At 39.2% G+C, this 14193-nt stretch overlaps 1 protein-coding gene across 6 annotated transcripts in view; it reads right to left on the bottom strand.

Annotated features, from left to right (window-relative positions):
* LOC105453348 (tensin-1) overlaps positions 1-14193 on the bottom strand; it is a 173683-nt gene that overhangs the window by 108825 nt on the left and 50665 nt on the right. For all 6 annotated transcript variants that reach the window (XM_011695211.1, XM_011695214.1, XM_011695213.1 and 3 more), the window contains exons 2-3: positions 2306-2414; positions 1662-1699 (exon numbers count right to left, since the gene is read on the bottom strand). In XM_011695211.1, the coding sequence (XP_011693513.1) occupies positions 1662-1699; positions 2306-2414 (147 nt within the window). The remainder of the gene's footprint in view (positions 1-1661; positions 1700-2305; positions 2415-14193) is intronic.

Raw genomic sequence — 14193 nt, 5'->3', positions numbered from 1 at the left:
ATCAGAATTTATTTTGTAATTACGTTTCTTTTTATAAAAAATAAAAAATATTAAACGGACTGAAAGTCCAGCGTGGTTCACCGGTGACTGATGCGGCACGAAATGTGTCGACAAATTTTATCCTACAGATTATCAGTTATATATAAGTTAAAATGACAGTTTAAGCGCTGCAAAGTCACAAACCAAACGGGCGTGATTTCCCGGCGGAAATAGTGCTAACGTTTAGCAACTTTTTGCCAGCCCAGTAAGGGGTGGTAACCACCCTCGCGTTACGCGGTCCAACGACGCCCGCGTGAGCCAAGGATTACGCTTCCTGGACGCTTACTCCGCCGTTTTCCTGAGATAACGACAGGATTAATCCGCCCTTTCCGGCGAAGAGTGCCGCAACAAAGCGGAACGACCGCGCCCGCCGGTTTTACCGGAGGAAGTCGTGCTCTTCTGCCTGCACTTCGGCATGCACCTCTCGTGTCTGACGCACGTTCCTCTCCATGTCCGGCAACGTTCATCCACCCGTCGACACTCACAAGCGTCAAGACCCCGATACAAGCGCGTGCTGGAGACCCGCGTGTAAGTATGTTCGCGGCTCCTCTCTTCCATGCGCGAGCGTGACATAGGAGTACTTGGAGATACGAGGTAGGTAAGGTAAGTAAGGCTCGTGCCCTGCCCGCACGGTGACTGAACCCACACAGCATTTCACGTAAGGAGCGCACACGCATGTGCACCAATACATATACGCACGAAACCGGCGCGCGGTGCATATACACGCTCGCCCGAGTCGAGACATCAGACCGAAGAACCGTTCAAAGAGAGCCCGAGAATCTCATCAGTTAAGATATCGATGTGCTTTTTGGATTAAAGCGCGCGACGGTGGTTTAACTGCGCGCATGGGTGAAGAACGGTGGAAGCTGCTCATTAATTCGCGTTATTTTATTATCGCGCCATCGACCCCTCTAGGCCGTGAGAAGGATGATTATTACTGCAAGAGAAGTAGGTACCGCGAAATTATGTGACGTTAACAGAGATATTAAATCTCTCAGCTTGTTATAGCTTTCTTATTATCGTTGTATCCTGGACTTTTGTAAAAATTTAAAGGTACTTACTTGTGTATAACGTGTGTATACACCATGTTATTACAAACTATATAAATAAAAACATTTATACCATGCTATTATGAACTACACATAAGTAAAATTATAAAATTATATAACCTCTTTGAATCATTATTAACACAAAAATGAAAAAAAATTATAAATTAAATATAAATTTTTACAGACTAAAATCGACAATCCTAAAAAACGTTTCTTGTTCACGCGTGGCATTAATCAAAAACAGATGCACGTAATTGTTATCAATTTGAGCCTCAGCGCATCTCCCGAAGGGTTTGTTTAAGTACCGGGAAGTACGCGGAAGATCGCGGTTGAGCGAAAGAGGGGCTCTTCGCGTACGTGGAAGTGTGCTCTTTGCTCCAGTCTGTCATAAACCTTCCAAGAAGAAGCGTCTTGATTACGAATGTCGCGCTTGGGAGAAGTGACATATTCATGACAGACTAATCGCCGCGTTTGCGTTTGCGGAACGCACGCGCGTTCATTTGTCACGACGAAGAAACCGAATGTAACTATTGAAAAGAATATCCCATAAGTAAGACCGCTAAGATCACGTACCTTGTCCTCACATGTCTTGTGGCAGATGTACTTGCACACTGAAATAAAAAAAATTTTAATTTTAAAAAATTTTAATTAAAAAAAAAAATTAATAGGTAACATGATGTTATGGATTTTTTTTCAATCTTATTAATTTTAATCATAAAACTCGTTAAATTTATGAGTGAATTTTAAGACAGTAAGTAATTTCGTTTTATTTATTCATGAGCACACGTTGCAAAGTCATTAAAATCATATTGCAAGCATCTATAATCGCTTCTTCGATCCACGCGGCATGTTAACTTACAATCACGCTAATTGCCTACTAGTAGATACGGACGCCTGTGATCAGTCCGACCCAACTTTCACGCGCGTACACAAACGTGCATACGATCGAGGATGCATTTCTGCATTAATCGTAATAATCATCTCGTGTAATCTGGACCGGGGCAATGAAACGTAATACCAGTAATAACGCTAATAATAATAATAATAATAATAATAAAAAAAAAGAAAAATGTCGAGTTTCATCGCCGCAGCTGTCTTGTTTTAACCGCGCACTCTCAGAAGCTTCCGTATCAACAATTGATTCGAGAGTACTACCGACGAGAGCCAGCTGTTATACCCACTTCATTGCCCTGAAGGGAATGATGTTATCGACTCACCTCTGCAGCAGGAAGCTTGCTTGATCACCGCCTGGTGGCATAAATGACATGGTCGAGGTTTGCGCAATTGCTTCGTGCGGAACACGTGACACTGGGGTTCGAAGTCGCTCTGAAACACAGCAAGAGGAGAGACTCCAATTATTGCGATGATCGTTTCGGGTGATCAAGAAAGGAAATATCATCGACCGGCGCCATTCCGTGCTTTTTGCGACCGACTTTTTTCGTCGACATCGATCAATTAGTCGCGAGAACCTTCCGAGCGATTAACCTAGTTAAGACACGGCATTATAAATGAGAAGTCTGTTTAACAGTGGTGGTACTTGAGGGAGAAACGCCTTGTGCCCGAAACGAGGTCGCAGATTTCAAGCCGCGACTCAAATCCTGATGGACACATGATGAAGCATTTATAAGTTAAACCAATCGGATTGCAAGACCAACATCGATGTTGACACTGCACGAATTTGTCTGTCCGTAACATAATATTTATATTATTCGAATATTTATAAAATAAATATCCGAAAATAAATAATTTTATTAGGCTGTTGTTATTTAATATACTGATGTTTCATGAGAAAACTAATAATCATGACCAATTCTGAAGACTGATCTCTCAGTGTCACACTTAACGCAAGAGAAGAGATGAAAAAAGGTTCTTAACTTCGAAAGAATCTAAATAAAACAGAATTTATGGGACAATAGCACGTATTATCGAACATAACGAACTTTTCACAGAAAAAAAGAATGCAGTGCGCATTTGCAATATTGGCGGCGCGCAACGAGCTCGTACGATTAATCACATAACAAACCGAGGATCAGCTCCACTTAATCACTGCTCCGAGAATCTCTCGACCGCGCGCGCTTCGCGGCAATTATAATCATTCTCATGTGTGGCTTTTCTGCGGCGCAGATGGGAGAAGGCTCTCGAGCGGACGGCCGGTGCATAAATTGAGAAAACAGAACAGCCATTCATTAGGATCGCGTTTATCCCCGGATACGCTGCCGGCGGAAGGCTCGCCTCTATGACTCCGGTACGACAGTCAACCTGTTAACAGTACTTAAGCCGGTGCGCAGCACTCTATCGGGGGAGGCGCAGTTTGCGAAGTTATGCGCAAATAAGCGCTCGAGGCGCTCGCTGCATCTTCCGCGAAGAAGCGCGGCCTCCGATTACGGGCACGCGATGCACGTGGTCCTCTTCCTCGAAGAAATACCCCGTCTTTTCACCCACAATCGAATCCCCCCGCGGAGGAAAACGCGAATTTGAATACGAGTTGCTGGCGAGTCGCGCTCCGTGAAGCACGAGTGAGCAATTGCATGCACAGATAGTTCGAAAATCCATATATAGGAATGAATTCTTTTAAATTGAAAACATTCTATTACAGATAGAACTACAGACTTAAAATACATGCTAGGTTTTAAGGAGGGCGTCATAAATCCCCGATAAAAATAAAAATCTTAGCATAAGTAAAAAGTGACAGAAGCGTAAACAAACGTTCTAATAAGGAGCGTAGTATTGGAACAATGAAACTAAAAGAAGCGTTAAAATGCTTCATAAACGCTTTACATTTCGTTGCTCCAATCTACACTCTCTAGAATATTTGCTTATGCTTCTGTCACGTACTCTTCTCTTACATTTGATTCACGATCCTTTTTGTTCTTACGCTTTATTCTCGCCAAGAATGAAATCATTATTCAAATTTAAAGAAATATTATTCTTAAGAAAAAAAACTTATATTTCACAAAAAGAAGTGAAAGGGAAGATATTTCAAACAATGTAGAACAGAATGCATCTCAATGTACGAATATAGTCTCGTTGTAGTCTGCGAAAGGCTCGTGAATACGTGCACTTACGCACACGCGTGCCATGTATTCCCCGGCACAGATATTTAACGGGTTTAATTATTGCACGTGAGCGGCGCAGCAGTAAAACGTTTTTTAATGAGTCACGTAATTAAGACGCGAGAAAAACGCATCATTCGAAAGATAAAGAGAGAGAAAGAGACATATCTTTGAATGAAATTCGCACGATATCCTATCATTGGTGCGTTAATTTTATTACATATAACAAATTTTTTTATCAACTTCGATTGGCAACAAATGCAATCCGTAAGTTACAAAACACCACGTCATTACCACCATGCAATATTTCGTAATTATCATTTTTATTAGCATCGTGAAATACGCGCGCACTATGAATTATTATAATATTACACGCACTCCATGCGCGTAATTAATCACTATCTTTCAGTGTTAAATTTCTGTAAGGGTTTCTTCATTTATCATCATAAACAATATCAAGCACTTGTTTCTTTTTACCAAACGATAAAAAATATGAGGTTCCCATTGCATCGTTTTTTTTTTGCCGAGTATAATCGCGAAATTTCATCCGGGAACACCTCATCTGTCGAAATTACTCCATGGTTGATTTATTCTCGCATAATAAACATTGTGATAAAACACATACATTTTGTCGTCATAAAAGTAATTTGTACAATGCGAGTAAATGTCACACTTCGAAATAAATATAAATTTCTTGGAATTTGTATACAGCTTTTAAACATAAATGACTATTATAATATGCTCTTTTTATTTGCCTCTTTTGTTTTCTCTTATATTTGGTATATTTAATATAAAACTTATATATGCTAATATAGAAAAAAAACAAAAAAATTAAAAATATGAGATAATCTGTAATAAATGCATGTGGGAATTTGTCAAAGACTTGAAAAGATTTAACGGTATTTTCTCTCTATTACAAATTTTATAATTCTGCAAATATTTCCCACGCTGCACCTTTCTCTCATCGGTTTCAACGAGTTCAATTTCACGAGTTCTGGAATGTCAAATGCATTATTCAGCGAGTACATTATTACTAGAAAAGCAATGATCATGGTCATATATTAATTACCGGTTGTTCGCGATTATTGCGCAGAAAGCGCAATAATTCCTCGCTTTTTAGAATTTTTAGATCATCGAAATCCGCATGAGAGACAGAACAGTTGTTTAATATCAACCATCAATGGTCTCCCAACAGTAATTTAATCCCCTTAATGATAGTACATCTAATTCGCCATTTAATTACCGGATACGTTCATACAGCACTTCCCGGCAGTACCGTAAGAAAAGGAAGAAAGAATAACGAGGTAGATGTAACAATGTGCGCTGCTGTTGAATTTTGTAACGATTATGCATATACTTGTTGACTAATTACCGGATTCATTAATATCCCAGGGTCTTTAACTTCATTAAAAGGGAGCACCGTCATTGCTCATACGGGGTCTAATTGATCTTTAATCTTCGCAAATTGGAAGGAATCAATGGGATTTCGCGAACTTCGTGACTTTGCTTTTAAAACTCTGCGACTTCTACGTCTTTCAAAACTTCTCCAAGAAGATTTCGTCTTACATCATGTGCTTCTTTTTCCTATAAACTTATCCTTAAAAAACTTAAATAATTTTAATTTTATTTCTTATATAATTAGAAACTCGTTTTTAATATTCATTTTTCTATGAATATATTAATTCACTTTATTCAATCGTTTTTAAGACAAAAATTAAATGAAACGGAGACTTATAAAGCTGACTGGCATTTCTATAACGACTAAAGTTTTTCAATAGTTTTTCGATCGTATTCATTCTACTCGCGATTTAATTATATAACCGCTTTACTCTGTTCGAAATAAAACTCGTATGATTAGACAAATTATTCGCGTAATTTATCGTGCACATGTGAATTTTTCATTCTATGGTCAAGAGTTTTCTTGTGCGATATGAACGGAGTATGCCTAAATAAAACGATACGGCAAGATTTGGTTTAACAAGCGGGTTGATTTAGGATCGCATCACGGATAACCCACCTTGCCGCGAGTGGATAACTATATTTCATAATAGATTCAGTAGATCGTGCGATATATCATGTAACGTGTAATTTCAGCATTGCGCACGTTCAATGGGCGCAAAACGTATATATAACATTGTGCGGCCTACTGTAATTCGTGATAAATGCATACGACGGAGATCCGTTTTAATGAATTCGAAACGAGCCAAATAGTTCTGCGGTTCTAAGCACCTGTTGTTTCAATAAATTCAGAGAGCTATTATAATCTAACAATAAATTGTAGTTAGTAGCGCCATTTCAATGGTGCTATGGTTGAATGAATAAAATTTCTCGTACAGACACACACATAATTAAATAATTAAACGTTGAATATTTCATGTAAGTCTATAGCATTTCTCTGCAATAATATATAAGAAAAAATTAAATTAGCTAATTTAGAAAATAGATTAAAGAATAGCTAACAAATATCAATAAAAAAATAGAAAAAAAATAGCTTAATAAATTTTAGACATGTAATTGATGTAACGTTATTTAAAAAAATATTACTGTGTATCTATAATATATATAAATTATATCAACAAATTATGATAAATTTTCAACTAAATATTTTAGCGTAAAAAAGCAACAATTCCTTATGATAATCAACGGTAGTAATTAACGATTCTCCATGTAAAAAGGACCAGAGAGTTTCGCGGCTTCTTTTTAGTGCCGCCAGAACCTCAATTTAAAATCTATTTACGGATTTTGCGTCTCTGATCCTACGGAGCTTATGCAGAAAGTCAGATGCTCACGTTGAACGTGGGTTCAAAGCTCGGGCAAGCGATTCAAGTGGCATCAAGTGCGCTTTCTCTGTCGCGATATCGCGCATAGGCCTCGAGCAGCGCGAGTTCTTTCGAAAGAAAACGAAGAGGAAGAAACGATGGGAGGCGAATGAGAGCTCGAACAGAGCCGGCTTTGTCGGGTCGCGTTCGCGCTTGCGACTCGGAATACTTCGACTTGCATTAACCGCGGGGAAAAGACGAGAGCTCGCGTTTCCTCCCCTCTATCTCTCCCACCCTCTCGAGATTCAGAGCCTTCTGCTTCCCCGATGATTTTATCCTCATATCAAATGGTCTAGTGGGTGGGCGATATGCAGGAGATACTGACGCGGACTATTATTAGTGTGGCAGATAACTCTAGAGATTCTTCAACTTTTTTCTCTGACCGGAATATGTAGCTATTTTATCTCTTTTATTAAGTTTATGTTCATTGAAGGCAAACATATTTCTAACAGAAAGTGTATACACATATATAATGTGAAGCATGGCAAAAGGAAATCTCTTCATTTAAAGTTGACAAGACAGAATAATACATGTACTGTACGCGGAACAAACGCCAGGCACGCGCCATTAATCAACCACGACGACAATTCGCATTGGTCTAAGCGATCGCCATTTGATCATATACTTGTTCGGTCGTCGCGACTGATCGCGCTGACAAACGGCTCGCCGAGGTGGCCGACTCGTGTCGGCGAAGAAGCGGCAGCTAGGAAAGAGGAAAAAAACGAACAAGCGATCGAATCCAGAAACGAGGCTAACGCTCGCAACGACAAGCATCTCCGCTCGCATGGCGGCTCGTGCACAGCAAACGCCTTGTATCGCCGTTGGCACGTAATCGCGCGGCCGTCTCTCTCCTCGCTGGAGCTTAGTTCCTCGAAAGCATCTCCGCGATCGCGCGTCACTACGGAAGCGGCGCGTGTAATGGTTGAACGACGGCGCGTAGATAAAGAAATTGGGGGAATGAGGCAGATCTATCGGAGCGAGCAAAGTGCGTTACTTTAACCCTAAACTTGCTAGCATGCTATCTAAAATACTCTCATATATTTTTCTTTTTCAATACGCAATATCTTATATCTACAGCTTATGTTTACATGCATTCTTATACTTAATACAGCTTACAAACAAAATTAGTTGATTATTAATATTACAATAAAATTTTAAATTAAATTGTTTAATCACATCGAGGTCAAAATCAATTCGCGTTGCGAGAAAATGAGGATTGCCATCTGAAGTTATAAAATGTTACTTCCTGTAATCGCCGCGGACGAGGGAAATAACTTTCAAGGTGAACGCGGCGACTGCATCGCGAGCACTCACGGCTTAACAAATTGCGGGAGCGTGCGGCGAGATGGGCAGAAAAGAATCCGGGATCCGTGCTCGCGGAGCGTGGCGATTTTATATCTGATGGCGCGCTCGTGTCCTGTGAAGCTTCACGAGGTGTGGCGCCGCGCGCTCTGCCAATGGCGCGTGATGATGGCAGTTGTTGGGACAAGACTTGGGATAGGAGGAGACTTACGGACATCAAGCACGCTTGTAATTCTTGCCCCCAAGTCTAGGTAATTAATTAATTAATAATTTACATTTTATTACCATTTATTAGATAAGATATCGAAATCCCGCGCTGCAGCGTGCTACTTAATTAACCATCGATCTGAATTTTTTAATCTGCCAGCCGGAAAACATAACTTATGCATGCCTCAGATTAAAACCGTTATTTGAAACTGGTATTATTGGTAAACTGGAATATTATAATTTGTCGGTTTGCCCTGCACGGTCATGTCGGAGCGCGATCCTTTTGTTTTTACAACGTTTTTGTAGCGTGTGTCGCTCAGTGACGATAACGTATTCCCGATCGTAACTTTGCCTTTGAGCAGAACGATAACTCACAAAGTCGCCGTACGACCATTGGCATTCCGGACACGACGCTGCTCGCGTAATAAAAAAAAGAACAATGGAAGAAAAGAAGAGGAAGGGATCGAGAATAAAGATTCGGACGGCATAACAATGGAAGTAGAGAAGCAGAGATGTAACGAAAGGATAAATAAATCTTTAGATATCCAAGAGCGTGAAAGAGATAAATAGAGAAAGAGATAATATGATGCGCCTCTCGTAGGAGTCATTGTACTTTGTTGCGATAATTTTTACTAAGAATTAAAATATGCAAAACTTGAAAGGAAATCGGTGTCTTGCATCTCTACTTTTTAATGATTCGATCGAATCGTTTAATTTATTGTAACATTTAATTTTCTAAAATTATAAAAATATTCAACTGCTGTTGAAATAATTCGTAAATTGCGTAGCTTTTCTGAAAAAAATATCCGTAGAAGCTACAGAAACATTATCAATATTTTGCTAACGCCTATAAAAGATTTTCGTATAAAATTGTGTTTCTTTCAGAATATGCTGTAGTTACGCCATTGGTCATAATTTTGCCATCTCGATAGGCTTTGAACTGCCATATCGCAATTTCACCGTGGCCAAATCCTCGATGACATCGAAACCGCGGCGGGCGAACCAGCGGGGAACGAGAACGAAGGTCATGGAACGAAGATTAAGAAAGGAGTGGGCACGGCCGCGTGATTGGTAATCCCTTCGGCCGGTAAATCCGGCATGGAAATGGAACAGAGCACGCATTCGAAAAACGATATTCGTTATTCATCCGACGCCCGGGCGTGCGTGAGTTCACGCGGGACGATGTGCGTTAGACCCGCGCGATCACGCGCCAATAAATTTCCTATTTAGGCCCCCACGTTGTTCGATATTTGGGCCTTGGTATTGAGTTTCAAGGCGAATTTCGCGTCACGAGTTTCGGTTCGGTCGTCCGACAGAAGGTTTGTCGGGTGCTGACGAGGATGGTTGTTCAAGTCAGCACAAAGGAACTCTGTTTTGAGTGACTCAAGAGAGGAATTTTGATTTACTATTTGATTACTATGAATTACTATTGATTAACTTTACCAAAATTCATCTTTTACATTTGGTTGACGTATGATTTTAGAAATATTAATTCTTTGTTGTATACGATATTGCATAATTGATCAATTTAATTAAACTTTGTTACTTAAAAAATGATTTAAAGATCAAAACAAAGAACTGCTCCAATTTACTTGTTTTAGAAACTTAAGGAAAATTGATCTTAAATCGGAAAAATTAAATTAAAAACAATAAAAACATAACAATAATTAAATTTAGAGTTTCCTCTAGACTTCTGCTGTGAGAATAAACTGTGAACTATATCTCGCTACACGATAATGCCTATTTATTTAATGGAATGCGAAACGGGAGTTTGCGCGCAACGAAAACATAGTACTTTGTTATAATGCATTTCATCTTGATCTTTCGGAGGATCACGATTTTCGAGATGCAATCCGCGTGTCACGCGCAGCAGCGAAACCGAGAAACGCCGGCTATTGACAATGAACTTGGAGATACCGCGCAGGATAGACGGAGAGAGGTATTTTCGCGGTGCATCCAGATTGCGTGGCTGATAATACCAGCCTTGCTGTACTTGGCACACGGCGAGAGATTATATTGCACGTGCGCCGGACGTAGTGGCGATTCAGCCGGCGAGGTAAAATGCGGCATGACGAACGGCCGCGGCTCTATCTCCGCGGCGCGGCATACCAACCGGTTCCTTTGCGCAGAAAATTTCGCACAGGATCGCCCAGGATGCCCGTGAATTGAGGTACACGTGCGCCGATGATCGCGCGCTCGAGCTACCGAGAGGCCTCGGCTGAACGCTGCGGGAGGATGGATTACATTACATCTTCGTACAAGAACGTTTCTTCCGGGTTTTTAGCAAAAGCCGGCATTTCCGCGCACCCGATGTGCAGTGAGATAATCGTAACTTTCTCATATGTGGAATGTCTACCGCTTACATCAGAAGTAACGCACGTGTAAGAGATTTTTAGGTATGTAAGACGTTTCAGATAAAAATGTGATTTATCGAATATAAAATTTAATATATAATAACATCTAACAAAACAGTTAAAAATTTTAGTTATCGATTTATTATTACGAAGGAATTATTTTGATCGAAAAATATGTAGAAAATAAGTAGATACGAGATATTTAAATAGATAATATTGAAAGATGTTTCGTATAACTTTGAATTAAACTTAATTAATTTAATAAATATGCACTTCTTGCTTCTAGTTTATACGCAGAATGAGAAGAAAATTAATTATTTCCTTTACAAGATATTAATATGATCAAGATTGAAACGCATAGCAGGTTGCTACTAAATGTGATAAATGATATGATAACATAATTTCATATGTTACTTTATCGCCTAAACGTAAAATTCCAATAAATTTATTCCTCATATCTTTTATTTCGATTCTTGATAAAAAATCGCATCGAATTGGCGAACATAATTAATTTAAAAATTCTCGTATTAGTTATTGATTTACAACGCAAATCGATTATTCAGTGTCATTTAAATGCGAGATAGGTATCAACTCGGCTTTTCTTGTTTCTATCGTTTTAGCTAATCCTTTTCTCTCTACTATAAGAGAACAAATCCGATATACGCGTGTGTCTGCCATTTGTCAGGCACGGTCGCGCGCGGTTTTTGCGGCCCTACGACTGAATGAGATATGAGCCACTCGAGGAATCTCGCCGCTCTTTTGTGAGACTTCGGCACATGTCCTTTTCTCAGAACACATGGTAATTTCAGCCCGTTCTTTGTCTCGGTGCGGCCGAAAACCATCGCCTTAACAAAGAATTGCGACACTTTCTTGGATATATCAAAAGACAAAATAAGATGTTTTATCAAAATTAATTTAAATATAAATAATCAAAAATGTTTTAAATTATTTTAAATATCACGTTGATCAAAAAATATTCAGCTTACATATTACTTACTTATTCTGTAACAATAGTTGAATAATAAAAAATATTATCAAATTAATCTTAATCATTTTTGTCAAATTTATGTTAAGTTTTATGTTAAATATACCAAATATAAGAGAAAACAAAAGAGGCAATTAAAAAGAGCATATAATAAAGTCATTTGTGTTTAAAAACTGTATACAATTTCCAAGAAATTGATATTTACTTACTTATTCTGTAACAATAGTTGCATAATAAAAAATATTTTAATTTTAATCATCTTTGTCAAATGTATGCCTATACCTAAAATTGTGATATTTTATTTTAAATGTAGCATAATCCTTCGTGTGCTGTGGATACTTTATACTTGTTCTGACACGTACAAATCTCACATATGACAACCATGTGTAAAGAGCTAGGGAAGGCAATATCTGACTTCGGTTTAAAATGATTTGTATGATCCGCACCGTAGCGGAAGGTCGGCTATTTTTTAAGAACTATTTTATGAAACCGTACATTTTCAGACGGATAATAAGACGGTTCAATCCGGCGAAGGAAATCAGAGCCGATAGGATAACGCTGGTAATCTCTGCGCGCCGTTTGTCATCGTTAGGTAATCCGCGACGATTTTCGCAGTGACGCCGCTGACGCGACGCTCGCGCGACGGCGAAAAGTCGCGCCAGTCAGAATTTGTTTTCGCGACTCGGAGAGTTTAAATATAGAATACGCTATTACGCGAATATGGTTGCCGCCTCAAAAATAGGTCAGCCGCTCTCAGAATTGATCAGCGGGAACATGCCGGGGAATGAATTTATCGCGTTCGCGCGTCGCGGCGCCGCGCCGCCGCTGCAGAATACCATTCTACACGCATTCTACGAACGCTTGTAAAATATCGTCGAAATTTCATCGAGCGCGTAGCGTGCACATACTGTCTCCAGCATATGCGTCAGCATCGTTCCTGATTGCCACACAGTCGAAACGCCGTAAAGGCGAAGGAACGTTCCGACCGCTGGTCGAAGACACACGTGTCGACCGTACGGGGCGTGTTATTACTCGGAAACATCATAATCCTATATTTTCAACGCAGATGGACACGCGCACATATGGGTGGTAGAGAAAGAAAGAGAGAGAGAGAGAGACAGGTATAAATCTTTCCGGTCCCTTCGTTACTCGCGACGCTCCCAATGTGCTTGTGGAATTTATTCATAGAGTCGCGTCGGCGGTCTTGCACGCGCGGACTTAGACTATTAACCACGTGGAACGGTTTCCTTTTGCTATATTTTACGATTATTCCACGAGACGTCAAGACGTGAAATTAGTATATTTCAACACGAATTTTAATGCGAATGAAAAGAACCTTATTCGGTCAAAGCTAGAGCGAATGGTTACCTATAATGATATTTTTACGTGAATTTATATACCTACACGTTCCAGTTCATGCAAACTGCGCGCCGATTTTACTGTATTTTAATTTCGTGCTTCTTTCAAAGCTTATCGCTTTAAATATATGAGATTTATTACATATTATGTTATAAATTGTACCATTCTGCATGCGGCACATAATTTTTTTTATAAATACTTTTTTTTGCTCTTACACTTTGTAATAACGAATGGCAGAAAACGCAATCGTTCCAGCTTTAAATCTATAATGACTTTGCAACATAGAGAGTTTACAAAAAATTTTGTGACATTTGCGAGCGCACTGAATAATACAACTTTCTGGTTCTACAATCCCTTCAATCTACTTTTGTATCAATAAAATGGTAGACATGCTCTTTGTGCTTGGTTAAAGGCGTTAAAGCATATCGAAGCTTTTACTTCGAGGGATACAGCTGCTCTTCGCTTCCCATAGGGAAGAGGACGTTTTACGATTCCACACTCGTCGCCGGTCTACCGAAGAAGCGATAAGCGTCCCGGTTTTGACATAAAATGTTCAGTAAGTTGTTGGCAAACCGCTCGACCGACCAAAAACAGCTGTTACTGACCAAAAGTTTTCGAGAGATTAAAGAAGAAATCGTACCCGCCCGGCCCATTGTCTACTGCTTATACTTTATGATCAGTTGAACACGCGGATATTGTGTTTCGTAATATACATTCGCCGGTAGACCGTCATCAGACGTATTGCGGAAGCAAAGTTTGGCAATTTAACGACAATTTTACGCAAATAAATTTAAAAAAAATTTTTAATTATTAGTCAGTTAAAAAATAATTTTTTATTTAAAATGTTTTCTATTTTGTAAATTTTATTATCATATGCTGCGTAAGTTATGTATTTATTAGTATTATTAGTACATTAGTACATTTATTATTTTATTCAATTGTCTTGCTATTCAATTTTCTCTACAATATAATTGATCTGTTACTAAAAGACGAAGGATCTTGCGCAATCACTTGTAATCCCGACAC

The sequence above is a fragment of the Wasmannia auropunctata genome, unplaced genomic scaffold (assembly GCF_000956235.1).
Source record: "Wasmannia auropunctata unplaced genomic scaffold, wasmannia.A_1.0 LD336000.1, whole genome shotgun sequence".
Taxonomy (NCBI): domain Eukaryota; kingdom Metazoa; phylum Arthropoda; class Insecta; order Hymenoptera; family Formicidae; genus Wasmannia; species Wasmannia auropunctata.
The sequence above is the reverse complement of the archived record's forward strand: the minus strand, read 5'-3'. Positions and strand labels throughout refer to the sequence as shown.